This window comes from Tauraco erythrolophus, chromosome 1, assembly GCF_009769465.1.
Source record: "Tauraco erythrolophus isolate bTauEry1 chromosome 1, bTauEry1.pri, whole genome shotgun sequence".
In the NCBI taxonomy this organism is placed as follows: Eukaryota; Metazoa; Chordata; class Aves; order Musophagiformes; family Musophagidae; genus Tauraco; species Tauraco erythrolophus.
The window spans coordinates 70,777,800-70,796,496 of NC_141465.1; the positions used below are offsets into that span (position 1 = coordinate 70,777,800).

The 18,697-nt window shown below is 36.2% G+C and overlaps 1 protein-coding gene across 1 annotated transcript in view; it reads right to left on the reverse strand.

Moving 5' to 3' along the window:
• Nucleotides 1–18,697, reverse strand: part of MYO16 (myosin XVI) — a 296,257-nt gene that overhangs the window by 178,790 nt on the left and 98,770 nt on the right. Inside the window, exons 9-12 of the mRNA XM_086610862.1 lie at nt 16,239–16,389; nt 7,951–8,061; nt 5,709–5,774; nt 2,158–2,285 (exon numbers count right to left, since the gene is read on the reverse strand). Of these exons, the coding sequence (XP_086466988.1) occupies nt 2,158–2,285; nt 5,709–5,774; nt 7,951–8,061; nt 16,239–16,389 (456 nt within the window). The remainder of the gene's footprint in view (nt 1–2,157; nt 2,286–5,708; nt 5,775–7,950; nt 8,062–16,238; nt 16,390–18,697) is intronic.

Here is an 18,697-nt window from a genome sequence, read left to right on the forward strand (position 1 = left end):
TATCATCCCTTGGGAAAATGTGGGAGGCAAAAACGGCTAGACTAAGAAAAACATTATCATTAAGGGTCACACTGCATGCAGAATTCATTAGCAACAGTATGTGTCCAATAAAAGAGTAATTCATGAATCATTAGTAATGGCCACTAAACTCATGGGAAGGATCTCTTTGTAATTACTCTTTGGCAGAAAATAAAATGAACTGAAAAACATTATTAATAAACATTATCTCCACAAAATAAGCTACGAAGCTTGATGAAGATGATGAACATAAATAAGAGTACATTTTCCAATATTCTTCCCAGTCCTTTTGAAAAGATTGTGGATAGCTCGATATACTGAAAATAAAAGACTTCTATAAAGAAATTACTGTTTTTTAAAATAACAAACTCAAATTTTTCAGGAAAAGTTCAGATGAGAGTTTATACATACTACCATCACTTGGTTCTTTAGCAGTTAAAAGTTAAGCTAGATGTATTTTGAGAACTCCACAAAAAAAGTAAAATACTGGTATGGTATGGTACTAACCCTCACTGCTTAATTATCATATCACAACATGCACATCAAAACAGTAGCCTCTTTTCATGGTAAAATCTTACAATAAAACTAAAGCACAATTATGTTTATAAATTACACTAACGAATTATTTATACTGTAGAGTATCATTATAGGTAAAAGTAAAGTAAACCTAAAAATAAACACGTATTCAAGAGTTTTATTCTATACTTGCATCATGTTTCACTTGCTAATGATGATGACAGAAGGCAAAAGTGCACTCTCAGTGTGCAATTCCAAGAGTGCTCGTATGCCAAAATGGCATATTTTGCAGATATCAAGGGAATTTTGTCTTGAGATTATTGCATACCCACAGGGACAATCTACTTTCACTGGATTTACTACTAATAAAACCAAACAAAACTAGCAGTCTTCTGATTTGATACAGCTATTTTCCTATGTGACACACTGATACTCCTCATTGTGAGAGGACATTGTGAGAGGACTTGGACAGTGTCTCAGGCCAACCATTCTAATATCACAGCAGCAGCAAACATGGTACAAGGATTCTAGGAGCTATGTAGTCTAATCCAAAACTACTACCAAAACCAATGGGCTCTGCCAGTCTTGCTCTGGAAATTCATTTCAGTTCTAGGGAAATTTGACTATGGAAGGGATTCAGGTTAAAATAGCTCCTTAACATCATCACCACCCTCCCAGGTGTAACTTTGACCTGAGAGTATTTCTCCAGCCCAGCTCACCGTGCCACCATCTGAATGTTTCTGTTGACGCAAAGGATGGGATAGAAATGAGGAAATAAGCAGCCGAAGAAAGAAGGACAGAAGCACGCCTAGATGGCTTATTCCAGTGTAATGTTCTCATGGATATATGAGTCTTTTTCACTTGTTCATCCACTGTCTCCTACCTTCTGAGCGGTTAAATGAAATGGCCTTTCTAGCTACAAAGAGCTTCTCTGAGCCTCCCCACCTTGAAACAGCCTGTGATTTCACATTAGAGGGAAAAGTATTTTTTTACTTCTAAAGTTTGTTACTACGCGCACTCATCGCACTATACACGCATGCATGGAATTGTATCCACAGCTATAAAACTGGAATATTTGGATGAAACTCTGTTTCACTGTAGATTTCTAATGTCTATTCACAGTCCTGAAGTTATCACTGCAACAACACTGTGAATAAAGGAACTGGTTAAAGTCCATTTTGAAGTTGGAGAGCTAAATAACAAGCTCATGGCTGCACAAACATGTGAGGCAGAGTGGAAGCTCCAATACAGGTGCCTCAACTCAGAGGTTTATAATTTAGTCAAGGACTTTGCATTTTTATTGTCATTAGATTCTATTTCTAATCCAGATCTATGTAATATTAGCAAACACACACAGCAGTTTTGAATTCTTCAGCATTAACTCTTTGTTCCTAATTAGATGCAGCTAGATGGAGTGGCAATTGCCCAAGAGAATTTATGAACTTGAGGTGTAATTAAACCTTTTTCAGTTCTATTTTGCTCTAACGTATGATACAGAGATCAGTACACAGAAAGAAATCAGTTGGAGTAAAAACTAAAATGGAAATATCAAATGTTGAGTCCTGGGGGAAACAGCTGAGAGGCAGGAGTTACAAATTAGTTAACAGAAAGATAAATTTTCACCTGAGGATAAAGCACTGGGGACGCCGCTCCTGGAATAGCATGTGGTAAGCTCTTTCAGCACAGGAAAATATATGTGGGGGAAGTGAGGAACACAATTTTCCAGAGTTACTTAAATAAAGCTGGGTGACCTGAAAAATTATAGAAAATTAACATGATCAATACATTTCAAACTAATTATGCTTCATACCCCTAATCCAGGGTCTTTTGTAAAGCTCTCTAAGCACTATGAACAGAATCTCAGTAAGTATATATGTGGCACCAGTACAGTATCTATGAAAATTTTAATTAAAGAAAACAGAGCTGTAAGCACAGAAGATCTAATTAAGATAGAAAATTAACATAACTGGAGGACTCAACATTACTGGCTTGTGCATTGAACAAAACAGAAGTTACTTTTTTATACCTCATGTTTATAGTTCTTCAATGTCTTGACTTAAAAATCTTACAAAATAAAATATGATCATCCATGAAAAGTAAAAATTGAAATCAAAGGCTTAAGTTATAAACTATTTCATTTCTTACATGACAGAGCAGTCTTCTAAAATACTGTCTCTGCAATGTAGAATAACTTCTGTGATACACATAGCTGGCAACGTGTACTATCCTTAAAGCTTAAGTATGAACAGAACCAATTATCTGCTACTGAAACCTCATTTTTTTCTGAGGATATCCTGATGTTCTTTCAGCTAATATGAAGCATATTTTAGAAAAATTAAATAGCCTGCTAATATCTCCAATTCTGTTCTTTCAGAATAAATATAATAAAGAAAATATAGAATGTGATTTAGATAAGATTGTGAGCAGAAACACCATACCATTTTACAAATATCCTTAAACAAATATTTTTACCTACCTTTTTATATCACTTTTTGTGAGACCTTCTCATGGTTTTAGAAAATTAGCACAGGCTCAACAGAAACCCATGGCAGACAGGGGACAACTGGAACACTATGAAGCATCTAGAATGATACTAGATGCTATCACTTAAACAACCAAATGCTTTCCTTTACATCATGTGTTTTTTTTTTCTCCACCTATACTCTCTAACAGCCCTTCCACCACAGTGCTATTTTGTATTTGCCCCTTTCTCCAAACTAACATGGTGCTTATCACTCCTTCCTGTCCCGTGCCTGTCTTATTTATTTACATGTTAAAATATTGAATCTTTGGGCATCTACAGCGCTGTGGCTGAATGAATCTTCCACAATACGGTCCTATTCTCATTCAGGTCTTTCAAGCTACCAGACTAAACAAGATTGAAATCCACATCAATTCTCAAGGAATCGTTTCAGCATGTCACAAAGCAGAAAGAAAAACCTTCACATACTTACTCTCATTTCATAATGTTGCAAGTGCTTTGCAAGTTTACACATTTTTTTTATCACATGAACTTCAAGAATATATTTGCCCTAATCAGACACAAATAAATTCTGCACAAATGTAACAAAGCAGGGCGACCGTAGCACAAGCTACTTCTACAGTTACTATCATATCTCTGAAGTGGCGTCCACATGTTCCTAGTAGAATCATAGAATGGTTAGGGTTGGAAGGGACCTCAAAGATCATCTAGTTCCAACCTCCCTGCCATGGGCAGGGAACCCCTTGGCTACACCAGGTTGCCCAAAGCCTCATTCAACCTGGCCTTCTCTCTGGGCAACCTGTTCCTCTGCCTCACCACCCTCAATGTAAAAAATTTCTTCCTTATATCTAATCTAAATCTTCCCTCTTTCAGTTTAAATCCATTGCCCCTTGTCCTATCACTACACGCCCTTGTAAAAAGTCCCTCTCCAGCTTTCCTGTAGGCCTCCTTTAGGTACTGGAAAGCTGCTATAAGATCACCCCGGAGACTTCTCTTCTCCAGGCTGAACAGCCCCAACTCTCTCAGCCTGTCTTCATAGCAGAGGTGTTCCAGCCCTCGAATCATCTTCGTGGCCCTCCTCTGGACTCGCTCCAGTAGCTCCATGTCCTTCTTGTGTTGGGGACTCCAGAGTTGAACACAGTATTCCAGGTGGGGTCTCACGAGAGCAGAGTAGAGGGGCAGAATCACTTCCCTCGACCTGCTGGCCACGCTCCTTTTGATACAGCCCAGGATACGATTTGCTTTCTGGGCTGCCAGTGCACATTGCTGGCTCATGTTGAGCTTCTCATCCACCCGCACTATAGTGCAGTGCTGCTATAACATATAGCGTAGTAGCACAGTGTATTTCCGTGTAAAAATGCACTAATATTATCACCTAGCAGTTCCACTGAATTGCATACCAAGCAAAGTCTATCAGTGCATTAATGTATGATTCTTTGCCATCTCAGAGTGAATAATTGCTTATAAAAACATTGATTTTAGCAGTACTTCATGGGAGCTAAGCGTGAGAGGTCAGTGTAAACAAAATAAAGATTGCTGAGATGTTATGAGATATGTTTCAAAATAGAGAAGAAAACCTAAAGTGCTGCTGTTACTGAAAAACGTACATGATAATCTTTTCATTGCTTCATCCTGGTTTTAAGAAATAGTATCAAGCTCAATATATCTTTGCATTCTTTTTTTGACAGCTAACGAACCACATATCTGAAACAAAAATTCTGACTAATGAGCCACATCATATAGCATGTCAGTGTCTACTGAGGAATTGACATCACCAATTTTTATTACTTTAACATACAGACCATCTAACATTTACAGACTTGAGCATAATACCAGCAAAGTTGCTGCAGTACACTTGAGCATTTCAAAAATAGAGAAAACAAAGCAAATTTGCAACCATGTTTTTTTGATCATCTGGGAAATACCTGTTTAATGCACAATACCCTGCAGATAATAATGATGGAGTAAAAGCAATAATCATCCAAGGTGACACAAACAATTACAGGACAAAAAAAATTTAATTTAGCCTGCTAAAGTAAGTGAAAGATTAGAAAGATAAGGGTACTACTATTCAAGAGAGAAATATCTGAAGCATTATCTAAGTGGACTTGTGCACATGACAGTGCACACATGGACTCAAGTTCCCTTTGTCCATATACTGCCTGTGCCCAACACAAGCCACCTCTGTTCGACTGCCCCACTGTAGTGCAAAGCTCACGCCCAGCACTTTGCACTCACTGCCTGTACGGTGTCTGAACTGAGTGGCCCGGTGTGGAGCACAGCCAGCCATTTTGAGCCTTTCTGCACCATTCCAGGTCATTATCTCCATAATTGTGGTTTCGGCAAGGGGGGTGTGAACTCTAACAACCACTGCATGAAGTATGCATCTATTTTTGCAACTTTGGCAGTGGCAGAAATCACCAATGTCATGTTATACCTCAGGAACTATTTTTAAACAATCAAAAGCGCTACTGCTCATACAAAACATTAGCAAGATGGCTGTTTTACAAATAAGAAATGGAAAAAATAGTGGCATCTTGGAAGAAATTAAGAAATTTCAAAATTAAGACACTCCCAACATAAAAAAAAAGGCATAAATGTTAAATAATTCTAGGGGTTTGGCTTGTCAAATGAACTATATGAATCCACTGAAAGAGATTCACACTGTAATATTTAAAGAGAGAATGCTTACCATAGTAGAATAAATAGGAAGTTCTTTAAATGGGTTAACAAGCAACAGTATATCGCCAACGTAGGTCTGGAAAAAGAAGAAGATATAATTGCTTTATTAAGTACTAAATTAAATCTTTAAGGAGGCTAATGGTTTTCTTCCAGAAAGGACATTTGGCAAAGCCTCTTAAATCTAGCTATCAGCATATTAAACATAATCCTCAAATTCAGAGCTTTTAGCTTCATAACTTTAAATTGAGATCTAAATTTACAATTCAGATAGCATTAATTATTCTTTTTGTAATAAAAACGAGTACTTTATGATGGAAAATTATGCATAGAAGAATTGCACTGCATATATTATTGGTAGATTATTTGAAAGTTAATTTGTAACTTACTATTTGTTAAACTATGAAAATGTGACATGCCTACCACATAAACAAGCTCCTCAAGCAATTTTGTATGGGATAGATAAAAGAATTTACAAATGCTATATTGATTATGCAGAATTGATACATTAAAATATGTTGCTTGTGGGATTAAGACAGAGCAATTGACACATACGTAAGTATTTATACATGTGTATGTGTATATAAACATGTGTACATGCATATAGAAAAAAAAATCTTGGCTATATTAAAAATAGCAAACCATTGATTGCGAAGGTGCCAAGACTTTTTATTTCATATTTAAACATTCAAATGTGAAAGATATACTTTAGCATAAGATTGTAGGTTCCCCTTGCTGCTATACTTCTCAGTCCACATAAGCACTCACTGCCATATCATGCTCTTAGAATGCAAAAATGCCAGACCTCTGTCTCTGAAGAAGTCAGACAGCAAACCATCATGTGAACGGTCCCAATCATGCTGCCTTTTTCAAAATGGAGCATTTTGATTTAAGGAGGTGGAAAATATTGCCTTTCATAATAAATGTAATATTTTTCTTCTGAAATGCAGTAATTTTTTTCATCTCTCTCCCCCACCCCAACATCACTGTTGGGTTTTCCTGCAGAATGGAACTTTATTAAGCTTGCTGAAAAAATGAAACAGGACTTGTTCAGTGCTAAGGAGGATTTTGGTTTGGAATTGGAGTCCAAGGACTTTTCCTTCTAAGTCTGAGAACCAAATCACCCAAAGATGCAAGGGTTTTCAGCATTGATGCTGACACTCTACCGAAGGACAATGGCTGCTGTTGAGCAGAATATTAATGATTCCTGCCCATAAATTTCTATTAAGGAGAATGCCAGAGCAGGGTATGAGATAGTCTTACGTAAAATCTTCAGTATTTTAAAATAAAAGACTTCCTTTTAACAAATACTGAGTATCTGTGGATGCTCCTGAATTCAGTTAAAGTTATCTGTGTTTGGCACCTTTGAAAGCAAGATAAAGAAAAAGAAATACTCATAATAAATCGGGATTTGATCCATGATTCTAAAAACCAGAATTTTTATTATCACTGAATGCCGTAACAGCTAGAATTGAAGTTCCTAAAATTCCAGAAGTATTCACAGCAAAATGCCAATTCCCCATATTCCTTTAGCCTGAACAGTGCAATTAACTTACACATTTAAAAACAATTTGCATGTTTCACTTTAACATGCCACTCAGCTGTTCTGTAAGTTAGAAATAAGTTATGAGCAAGATATGAACAGAGATACCAAAATTTTCAAGCGCAGATTTTTCTCCAGAAGTAATCTATGCCTAACTGGATACCTCTCAAATTTAACATGGCAAAACCAGGAATAACTGTTTCACAAAAACCTTGCTGTAATTATTTCGTTTGGTATCTAGATGATTAACATTACAATATAGAGAATCATTTCTGTAATATTGGAAGAGATAATGAATAATTAAACATCCCATGCTGAATTCTAAGCTGTTAAATTCTAAGTTCCTCTTAAATTTCCAGTAATCATGTGCTCTATTAAAATTAAGTTAACATAATGTTAAAGATTGAAGGATCTTTTGGTAGTTTGTGAAGGAACATTACATATGCCCATCAATTTTTACCAATACACTGCTCTGTGAAATAAACACACGTAAGTTTTATCCAAATTTATCTGAAGTGTTATTCCATTTTTTATTTCTGCTTTTCCTCTATAAACTTGAGAAATTGCACACATATATCCTGATTCATTTAAATATTAGTCATGAGTCTGGGGCAGGTTACTGTCCAGTACTTATGAGAGTAATCCTATTTTTCCTATTCTTTCATTTGCTCTTTTTTGAAAGCTTACTGTTGACAGGTGAGTAGCAACTCACATATATCTGATTATTATTGAAACGCTTCTGAATCTCATAAAGCAGGCTGCTGTCTGTCAGCTCACTCAGAGAAGCCAGGTCGTCATTCGGAGCTGGAGGCACTAGCTTGATCTAGAAAACACAAATTAGAGAAATAAAGTAACTTCACAACCAATCATTCTGTACTGTAATGTTCTAACCTAAAGCATAAACCTAGATCACTAGAATTTATGGAAAAACATGTTAGAAACCTGGAAAGCTGTCACTCCTCCTGAGCAATTACACATCATTACTCTTAAGCGAGAAAATAACATGTAATATTATTATTAATGTTAAGGTGTATAACTGCATAAGTCTGATGGACTCTTAAGAACATAGACCACTACTAGAGTAACATTTGCTATCCTTGAACCCATAAAGATCCCCATCTCAAATGCAATTCTCCTGCTCTCTTCATTAAATGTTCATGGCAGAAAAAATCAAGGCTATAAAAGTTAGTGAACTTGTAAACTATTTATCGCACAGTATTTAACAAAGCTTTCATACTACTCTTCATCATACAGGATTTAAAATTCTATTAGAATTTTTCCTGCAGAATAGAAGGAAGTTAACAAGAAGTAGAAATCATGTTGTCAAGGAGACCCCAAGAGATTCAGAAGCAGCTACTTTAGCCAAAAGTGGTGAATAAAATGAGCTTAAGAATTTTGAGATTGAGGAGGAATAGTATAACCTCTGCGAGGTAAAGAAAATCCTAAGGAAACCAAAACAAAATCCAAAAGACAGAAGAATAAAGAATCGATTATAAGGGAAATTTGATTAAAGATAAAATAAACATTAAGCAGTGTGCTTATAAATTATAATCTGCACTTAAAATGTAAGTTGATTCCTATTTTATGTCAGCACAAAGAAAAAAATTTTGCATCTCAGCAGAATACTTAGAAAAATAAAGTTCTCATGTGAACGATGGTAGAATTATTTGAATTGTTTACTTAGAGTTTACTAAAATACTCTCTTGGTGTCTGTTTTGATGATGGACATTGAAGATAAACTTTTGTTCTATCATTCTGCTTAACATGAAGGCTGAGGAGTTTTGGAGGGAACATGAAGCTTGCTTCTGGCAAGAAGACAACTCCAAAAACTAATACTGGGGATTTGATCCCAAACTACTGAACTTCTGTTTCCATAGGTTCAAGGTCGAGTTCAGAAATCACGATGCTCTGGGTTCTCTCCCTACACTTGCAGAGCTGCGTGGTGTGATATTGCCGAAAAATTTCATCTTAATGAAATAAGACTAGAAATCTCTCTTCATTTCAGTGTTTCCAGATTCTTGAAACATACATACAAACACTCATTCACATGCAATTTTTTAGGTGACAATGAGCAAACACCGAGAAGTTTGTAGTCATAAATAGGCAGGATGAATTAGATGTGATTTTGTATTCTCTCTAAATCATAGATCTTCATCTCTATCAAAATTTTTCATCTAAAAATAGGAGCATTGAATACCAGTATCAAAATATTCAATGAATAGTCATAAAACAGATGGCATTGCTTACTATTTTATCTTATCAAGAAGAAACAAACAATGCACGCCAGACATCACAACCACAGAACCACTAGCCCTTATGACATAAAACAAAGTCTTGTTGTATTATCTGTTTAAAAATCTCACCAGCTTTACCCATATTCATATGCTGGTATGGTACAAATGAACTTACAAAGCTTTGAAAACTTCTCTAGTCTACACATAGAGAAATACAAATGCAAACTGTAGAATATCAACCTTACACTTAATTTTACACTAAATATTCTCATGGTTCAAGCTGTTTGTCAAAAAATGACTGCTCTGATGTCAGCACAAAAAAATCCTCCAAGACACCTCTTTTTATCTGTACTTAATTCATGTTCGATTCACTTCATGCCACTATGAACATTTTTTCCTAGCTTCCAAGCTATTTTCTCATCTTAGTTATTATTCTAATATTATGCAATTTCTTCCAGTCCAAAGAAACTCTCAAGTACTGTACCTGGTTTTCAGACACTTGCCCAACTCAGCCCACTCTTGTCTTCATTTAAGTCCAGTACTGAATAATGAGACACAAGCTTAATCACTAAAGAAACTTCAAACAGACCAAAATCCATTCTAAGAAGTATTGCACAGCATGATTGAAGCCACAGCTCCTCACAGAGGAAAGGTATATGTAGGCAGGGCTTGCAAGGTCCCAGCTTCTGCTGAGTCCCAGAGCCCTGCAGTACCTTGTATCTATGGAGGGCATGCTTCTACTCTTTTCTCTATTTCAAGAGCTATACCTATTATTGCATTTTTGTTTCTTGTAATAGCTTTATTTTTTTTTAGGACTTAAACTTCCATTTTGGGACTGATACAGTGACTGGAAAAAGTGGAGGACCTCTGCTCAAGTCTTTAATCATTTCCTTACTATTCCTCTAAAGACAAGTACATTCAGTAGAAAATAATGCTTAAAACAAGTATATGACGAAACAGGCAAACTCCTCACAGAAAACTGTCTTTTTTTTTATCAGCTCTACCAACAGGCAAGAAATGTTTATGATTAAAATGGTATATGCAAACCTCATATGCCTGTGAAAGCATGACTGTTAGCACGAGATTTTTCAATGTTGTTCCACTCTCTCACTAAAACAGGAAAGGCAGACATCTAATCTGCATCCCATCTGCAACAGATGTTGAACTAGACAAAGTAGCAACCCATAAAAAATTTAAGGAAAACATACCTTACAACAGCAGCTCTAGATGTACTAACTGCAGAGATGTACAAAGACAAGAGGCAGTAGTGCCCAATCACACTTGAATAATGCTTTCTATTTCCTTCTTTCCCAGTAAAAATTGTGAAAAAACACCTCTCATTCCATTAAGTCCACAAAGCAGTTAAATGTACAAATGCAAAACAGTAAGCATCTCAGGGAGATTATTCACTAGACTTAGCTAAAGTAATGATTGTTTTCACATGTACATGTAAAATGTACTTACTCCAACATGTAAACTGTGCAAATAGGCCAGCTGAAAATTTCACGACATACCTTCCCACAGTCCTCATGTCATTCATTTTTTTCAGAAGAGATGTACTCTAAAACAGCGGAGTCTATCAAAATGTTACTGTGACTATTCTCATTTTTCCTGTCTATTTAAAACACTTGGTTTTGAAAATATTTGCATTTTCAGGCTCAGAAAGTAGAATATGAGTTTTGAATATGACAAACATACACAGGTTGCCTGCTACATCTGTCCGTGCCTTTTTCTATCTACCTATTTTGGAAGTGTATTCCCCACCCTAATGAAGTGAATGCAGATTTTTCTGTCACACAGAAGACGGCGTTTCTTGCTCTTTCTGGTTTTAATACAGTAGTTGGATGTAAAGCTGGCTAGAAAACAAGAATTTCACTTGGAAAAACTGTAAATTACATTTTGACATTTGTTTTTGATGATGTGCCTTGGACAAAATTAACAAAAGGATTCTAAGAACTTTTTTAAGCTTCTAGTAGAGAGAAGGCAGATGAAAGACAGAAGTCTCTGGCCTCCTTTCCTTATTAGTATGCTCACCTGGCTTGCAAGAACAAAGCAGGCACAGGTCTTCACTATACTCCCTTGTGTGCTATCAAACCTCAGAACGCCTGTGCCAGAAAATGAGCTTCTCTTAATCTATCTACATAAAGATTAAATCCACACTAGGCTAGAGACAAATGTCTTTATTTGTAAATAAAAGAGGGCTTTGGATTTGAGCACTGCCCTGAGGTTCGCCATGTTTTCTGAACTGTTAGCACACTTCCCTGCATGTTCTTGGCTCATGCCAGCTGGCACTCATGCAGACAATATCTGGGTATCATTCAGGCCACGTGTCAATGGTCATTTCCTATAGGCTGTTTGTGTACAGCCTCATCTTTTGAAGGAGAAAAGAGGTTTGTTTCATGGATGTGCACTGACCCATCCCTGATATCCCTACAGAACAGGCCCTGGCTTGGTTTTATTTCATAATCTAGGTATAGCCAAAGATGCTGACTCTATAGATAGATGGTTAGAAATGTGAAGTGCTCAGTTAAACTCCAAGTAAGGAAATGGAAATCTTTTCCACTTTTTTTTTTTTTTTCCTAGGAAGTTTAGGATTTGGCGATTCAGCATTTTCTAACATTCATGCATCAAAATTCACAGCTCAATGAGCAAATAAATCACATAGAAATTAGAAACTCCAAATGCATTAATCACAAGTAATTTAACCTATCAGTAAACATTATTTACATTGTTATAATAACGTATTTGTGGGCTCCTTCGAATTCTATTCTTCTCATCTACTTTTCTGAGCATACAGATGAGTTTTCTCTATATTTTCGCCTCGATGCGTGCATTTATGGCAATAGCCATAAATACAACATAAGTTCCAATATAACTACGCCTCTGGAAGTTAGTTTTTGAGGTTTTTGGAATGCTAACAATTAAGATTCCTATTTCCTCATCTAAATTACATATACTTAACAGCATTCACCATCTGCTAAGATAATAATCTCTAATGATTTTTATTTTTTTAAATACTTGTGTCACTGAAATAAATTTGCATTCTAGCTCTTCTATGAAATACTACGATATATATGGTTGTCCCTTGTGTATGTGGTAAGTGGTACTAGAACAATCAAAAGAGCATCAGGGGATACTCTATCACACAGTTCATATGGCCAACAATATGTAAACAAGAATTATAAGCCAAAAACAAAAAAATATTTTTTTAGAAGACCCAATTAAGAAAAAGAAAAGATTTAATCTATGTTTGTTTGTAGCATGAAGCACGTAATTCAATTCCAGGCCAGTAATTTCAATCCGCTATCAGAAAAATACCCTTCCCAGCTGAGAGGAAGAGAAACTGCCAGCTATAATAAAATTCTGGAAATTATTCATATCGCTTTCTTTGTTTGGCAGCGCAGACCTTGACATTACAGATGATCAAAGAACATCTTTTACTTAAGAAAAAGTAAAAGCTAATACAAGCCAAGAAAGACACAAAATACTTTATCAATGTAGTCACTTGATCCCCATCTGCTATGCTTCATGTAATAAAAATCTTACTTCATGAGAAATAATATTTTGTTAAGGCTCTTTTTCATTATTTTTCCAATTAAAAAAACCTGAGGCTACATATAAATTTGAGCTGTTAGTTTTCTCAAAGCCAAAAAAGTTACGAGCTTTCTCTATTAAAAATGCATGTTTCAGATGTAGTAAGATGAATTTTTTCTCTCTGATCATCCAATAAAGGCCTAATCTGCATGCCATATTGCCCAAGAATGTATGAAATTTCTGACACAAAGCACAGGAAATATCATGCTGATCTATTTCAATAATATATGAACATAAAATCCAAGTAATGACTCCACATATTCTATTGAAAAATTCAACAGTACATGATTACTTTGAATGTAGTTTGGAATGCAACTGGTAAGCATAAAAGACAGCGAAACTCATTAGAATTAGTATACCCAAGAGGCAGGGATAGGGGGAAGGGTTTTCCTTTGGTATCAGCACTAAATAAAAATTTTACTTCTCAAATTGAGAAATAAATATTTAAAATATGTTGCTTGGAAATATCATCTCTGAAAACTAAGATCTACATATTATATACACAAATATGGATATGATACACATACATCTACAATTCATAATGCATGGCAAGTAGCACAGAATACAATCTCCATCCTCACAGGGTAACAAAAAATACATTAAGAGTATTCAAAGTACACAGAAATTTGATCTTGATTGTTTTTCTTCAACTATGGCAGGTTTTGCTGCCTTTTGATTCCTGGGGCCAGAGCCCAGCTTGTGATAGGTATCTCCTTATTCCACAAGAGAAGAGAATGGAAGAAACAAAGCACTGTTCATAGTAAGCAATATGTTTAAGTTACTGCAGCTCAATGTTCTGTAGAAAACGGAGACTGCCAATAAATAAACCCAAAAAACATTAGCAAGAACATGCTGAAATAAGAAATATCTATGACAGAAAGGCTACTTTCCAGTATCACAATTATGTCACTTCAAAAAACGAAAAAAACCCTCATACTTGCATTTGACGAAACATGGGAATTCTCTAGTTATCTAAAATCAAACTTGCCCAGAGAAGTTGTGGATGCCCCCTCCCTGGAGGTGTTCAAGGCCAGGTTGGACGGAGCCTTGAGTAGCCTGGTCTAGCTGAGAGGCGTCCCTGCCCGTGACAGGGAGGTTGGATTAGATGATCTCTGAGGTCCCTTCCAGCCTATGCCATTCTATGATTCTACGATTCCTGAAGTGATTAAACTGTTTTACTCTTTTTTTGTCCGTAAGAGCCAAAGCTTATTAAGCCCTTGCCAACCGAATAGTTCTGCTAATCTATGATTTTTTTTTTTTAACGCAATTAGTTATTTAAAAACACAACAGCTGAAATAACATGGTTTCTAACCTATCCCATGTTAGCGTCAATTTCCCAGATAGGATGTTCCTCCTTACTTATTTCCAAGGGAGTGTCACTCCTTATTCAGCACCTGCAGATATTGCGCAAAGTTTGCAGTTTCTACTGCTTTTAAAAGACCACAAGATATACATTCCTTCTAGCTCATGTAGAGCAGAATTTCACAAGAGAGTTTTCTGTAGAAATTTCTCAGCTAATGGAGCTAAAAGAGATCCACCTTTAATTCTGTTGTCTTGTCTTTGAATTGTAACTGTTGTGGGAAGTTGCAATGAAGTAGGGAGAATCAGTAGGACAAGTAAAGTTTTGAAAATCTGCCCTATGACCCTGAAGTGACTCTAGATCATGGTGGAGGAGAAAACTACCAGCATGAAAACCTCTGGTTGCTCTTTCTCACCTGGGAGATTAGCTGCTCTTCTTCCAATCAGTTTCGGCATATGCTTTACTGCACAAACTGTAAAGCAAGAGTCTAGCCTAGAGATAACGAAAACTTGAATAATTTTAGCTAGGTTCACACCAAAACAGACTCAAGCAGAAGGAAATATATACGTCCTTGTCCACACTTCTGTTGAACATCTAGAAGCAAGTGATAGTCTCAAAGAGACCCTAAGCTAAATACCTCCCTCTCTTTTCCTACTATTATAGGAGGGTTCCTTCTAGTAGGGTTGCAAGCATTCTCTTTTCTGACCGGCAGTGCTTCTCTTTTGGATTGACTGGGTTTTCATCACATCACTAAACAATCGGCAAGGCCAGAAATTGTATGACATGAAAACAAGATGTAAGCCATGTGCAAAACCTTTTGTGGTATCTTCTGATTGAATTGGGATTCCAAAGCTGAGGGCTTTCAGAGATGGACTCCTATGACTGACACATGAACTCACTGATTGATCTCACATGATTAACACATTTCTCTGAAAGGTGTTCAAACAAAAAGCAGTGGAGTGTGCACGATTCTGTCAAGGCATTTAGTCTCTTTTTTTGAACTGAACATGGTTTAAATGGAATCAGTATCTTGCTCTTTTGTTAGGCTTCAAACTTGCAGTAAATTATTTTAAATGGAAATTCTCCCCTCCACCCCCCAGTTCTAAAGTAGTTTGTTTCTTAAATGGCTAAACATTTCTGGAATATGTGTTTCCCCAATACATGTAACAGAAAATAAAATTCCTTGTACCAAAAAAAAAAAACCCACCAAAACCCAACCCGAACAATGTTTAAGTCCTAAATACTAAAAGTTAGGACATGCCAGATTTACAAGTAACAGATAATTGCCTCCTTTTGCATTCACCCTATACATTGAATGAGACTGTGATCCTGTGGCTAAAACTGTGAAGGGTATTCAAATAATCAGTGCCTGTATCCTAACGCATTAGCACAAGAAAGAGAGTTAACACTCCAGCTGTAAATCTGGCAATTCCTATCTGTAAATTACAGTCACTTATTTTGCACTGTAATATTCCTTAGACATTCTTTTTGTTTTTGCAGTCTCCCAGGTTGTTTTTCTTTCCTTTGTAAACTGACGTTGGAGACAAGAGCAGGCTTTGGGCAGCCCTAACAGTTGTCCCTCCCCTGTTGTGAACCATGAATAGAGTTTGAGGAGCTCTGGGCCCTCCGACTGCCACAGCCCCCGACCTGCCACCAGTAGCTGGCAGGAAGCAGCTGTTCAATTTGCAGAGAGGGAGCTCTTTGCAGGGCCAGATTGATTGCAGGGAGAGATCAAGGAGCCAAGGCTCCACAGTGCAAATGATATTGCTGTGTGGTGAGGGGAAAAAACTCATTATGGTCTTCGGCTTCATTAAGCTTACAATTTCCAGACCTAAGCCCTAACAAACATTTCAAGAAACTGCATGCCATTACCTGTTCCAGCTTGGTTGTAGTGCTCACAGTGACGTTTTCAGATGCGCTGTCTTGAGATTGCTGCTTACATAAGCCTTTAGTTGCATCCTTAAACATGGTGTCTTTCTCCAGCAAACTGTCTTGCTTGGCAATCGGTAAAGCCAGGGGATTGCTACAAAGAGAATCAATAAAGCAATTAGACTCCTCCTGAAGACATCAGACAAACAAAAGATTGCCAAATGTGGGTGGCACAAGCACAGAACTAAGGTACAGTTCAAGGCTGAGACACTCGTTCCCGGCCCAGGTACAAAAAAGAAATTGGTAAGAAATAAACGGTTCACATAGGTTGGTCTGTTCCCAAAGACATAGAGCAAAAGACTTTGATTTAAAATTCACCTTTATGTATATCTTTTCTGAAGCAGAACTGAGCAAGCCAAAGTGAATATGCATGAGTCTGCCTTTGACAGCACTAGGCTCCAAATCAATAGCCAATTTGGAAACTGAATTTAAAATACACAATTAACCTATGGAATACTGTTTTGAAAAATAATGTGTTTTAAAATAATTCAATACATATATGGCTACTGCATTTAATAAAATTAAAATTCCATCACTTTTTAGCTTATTTTCAATCAGACAATATCCAAGATCTATTTTATGGCAAAAAGCTGCTTTGAATTTGTGATATGCTAAAAAAAGCCCAAGCAAACAGCAGAGTCCTGAAATTACTGAAACGATACACAATACTCTCCATTCACATATAAGTTAAACCTATTCTTACATGCATGGAGATGTTTTTCCTACTGACACTTCAGACCATATCACACTTGTGAAAAACAGTAAGGCCAAAACCTTGGATGATTTTGGCAGTGGTTTACATCCAGAGGTATTAGCAAGGAATCAGTCCAAGGAGCTGACAACACAAGCACCTTAAAAAATAATCATCTGGGCTCTGACAGTGCAAATGAGACAATCTCATGGAGTGTACAGCAGCTCCTTGCCAAAATGTGTGCATAATTTCATTGAAAGGAAATATGGACTCAATGTGGGAATGTGGGAATAGTGCATTCCGCTATGGCATAAAAGCCAGATGTCAAACTTAATTTAAAAAAAAATCTCATTTTTTATTACTTCAGTTACTTCAGTTTGATCACTGATTATAATAAAGCCAGGATTATACACACAGTTAATTCAAATGAAATGGAGGACCCATAGCTAACATTAATTTCTACTGCTGTTGGAAACAAAACTGAAACATAGACATAGTTTTAGAAAGGTACGGTCCTAAGCAAAGGCAAAGTACCTCCCAAGCAGAAATCATTGGAAAATGAGTGAAAAGTAGTTTCCCACTGGAAAAAAACACGTGAACAAACCCTTACTTTTGATGAAACCCTCAGTCTGCAAACATTGAAAGAATAAAGTTTCAACATTTTGTAATGAAATATACACAATTTCCTTTCTAATGATGTTTTGCTTTGGACATTTTAACGTAAAATGTTTAGAGGAACGCTACTGAAAATATTTTTTTTTTTTTTTTTACTGCTTTGATTGTCCTAAGATAAATTTGCCATAAATTTATTTACCAAATGTCACACAGACACAAGATCCAAAAGCCAACTGATTTGCCTTTTTTCTTGATTTGGATTGCAGAACAGAAAAGCTAAACTCTTTTCATGAACTTGGCAATTAGATGTCATAGAATAAGAAGTATCAGTGATTAGATGATAGAAGAAATGAAGTAGTTCTGACACCGGCAAGCAGAAATGTCTAATACTAACTCACATTTTAGCCAGACTCAGAATTGAACAAAACATTATTGAATATAGAGTTTTCTTTTTGAGTAGTCTTTTGCTGTTATCCAAAACCGCTCAAATTCCTTGGTCTGAATTACTTTTAAGATTTAATCACAAATCAAGATTTAAAGCAAAGCATCAGCCAAATGAATTCTAATATTAAAAAGCAACACATTGCCATTTATAACTTTTTATTATTCACGTGACATTTCTTTTAAATTGTGAAGATCCAGGTTGAACCTCAACCATTTAATCTTACTGCTTTTGCGTTAATTATATGACACACATTAGAAACACTTCTTAAAATTCATCTGTAAACTCCTTACAACCAAATACACTTCAGGTGGAACAAGAGAAGAAAGTTGTAAATAACAGCAAAGTGTGGGGAAAAAAGGGTGCCTACTGTTTTCGCAGATGCTGTTTGAACTTAAGAGGATAACAATAACTTAACAGGCATGTTCCATGTATTGATGTACAGGAGAATAGCCTATAAATTATGTGCATTTGTGAGATATTAATAGGACTTCACATGATGGAAATGCTGACATATAATTCATATTATAACAAAAATTTAAAAGATTACAAGAACTTGAACTCAGGTTCAAGAAGACACTGTGAAAAATAAAACAAACAGAAACAAAATGTTGCCAGAAAACAGTGGCTTTTTAGAAAAATATTTCTATTAAC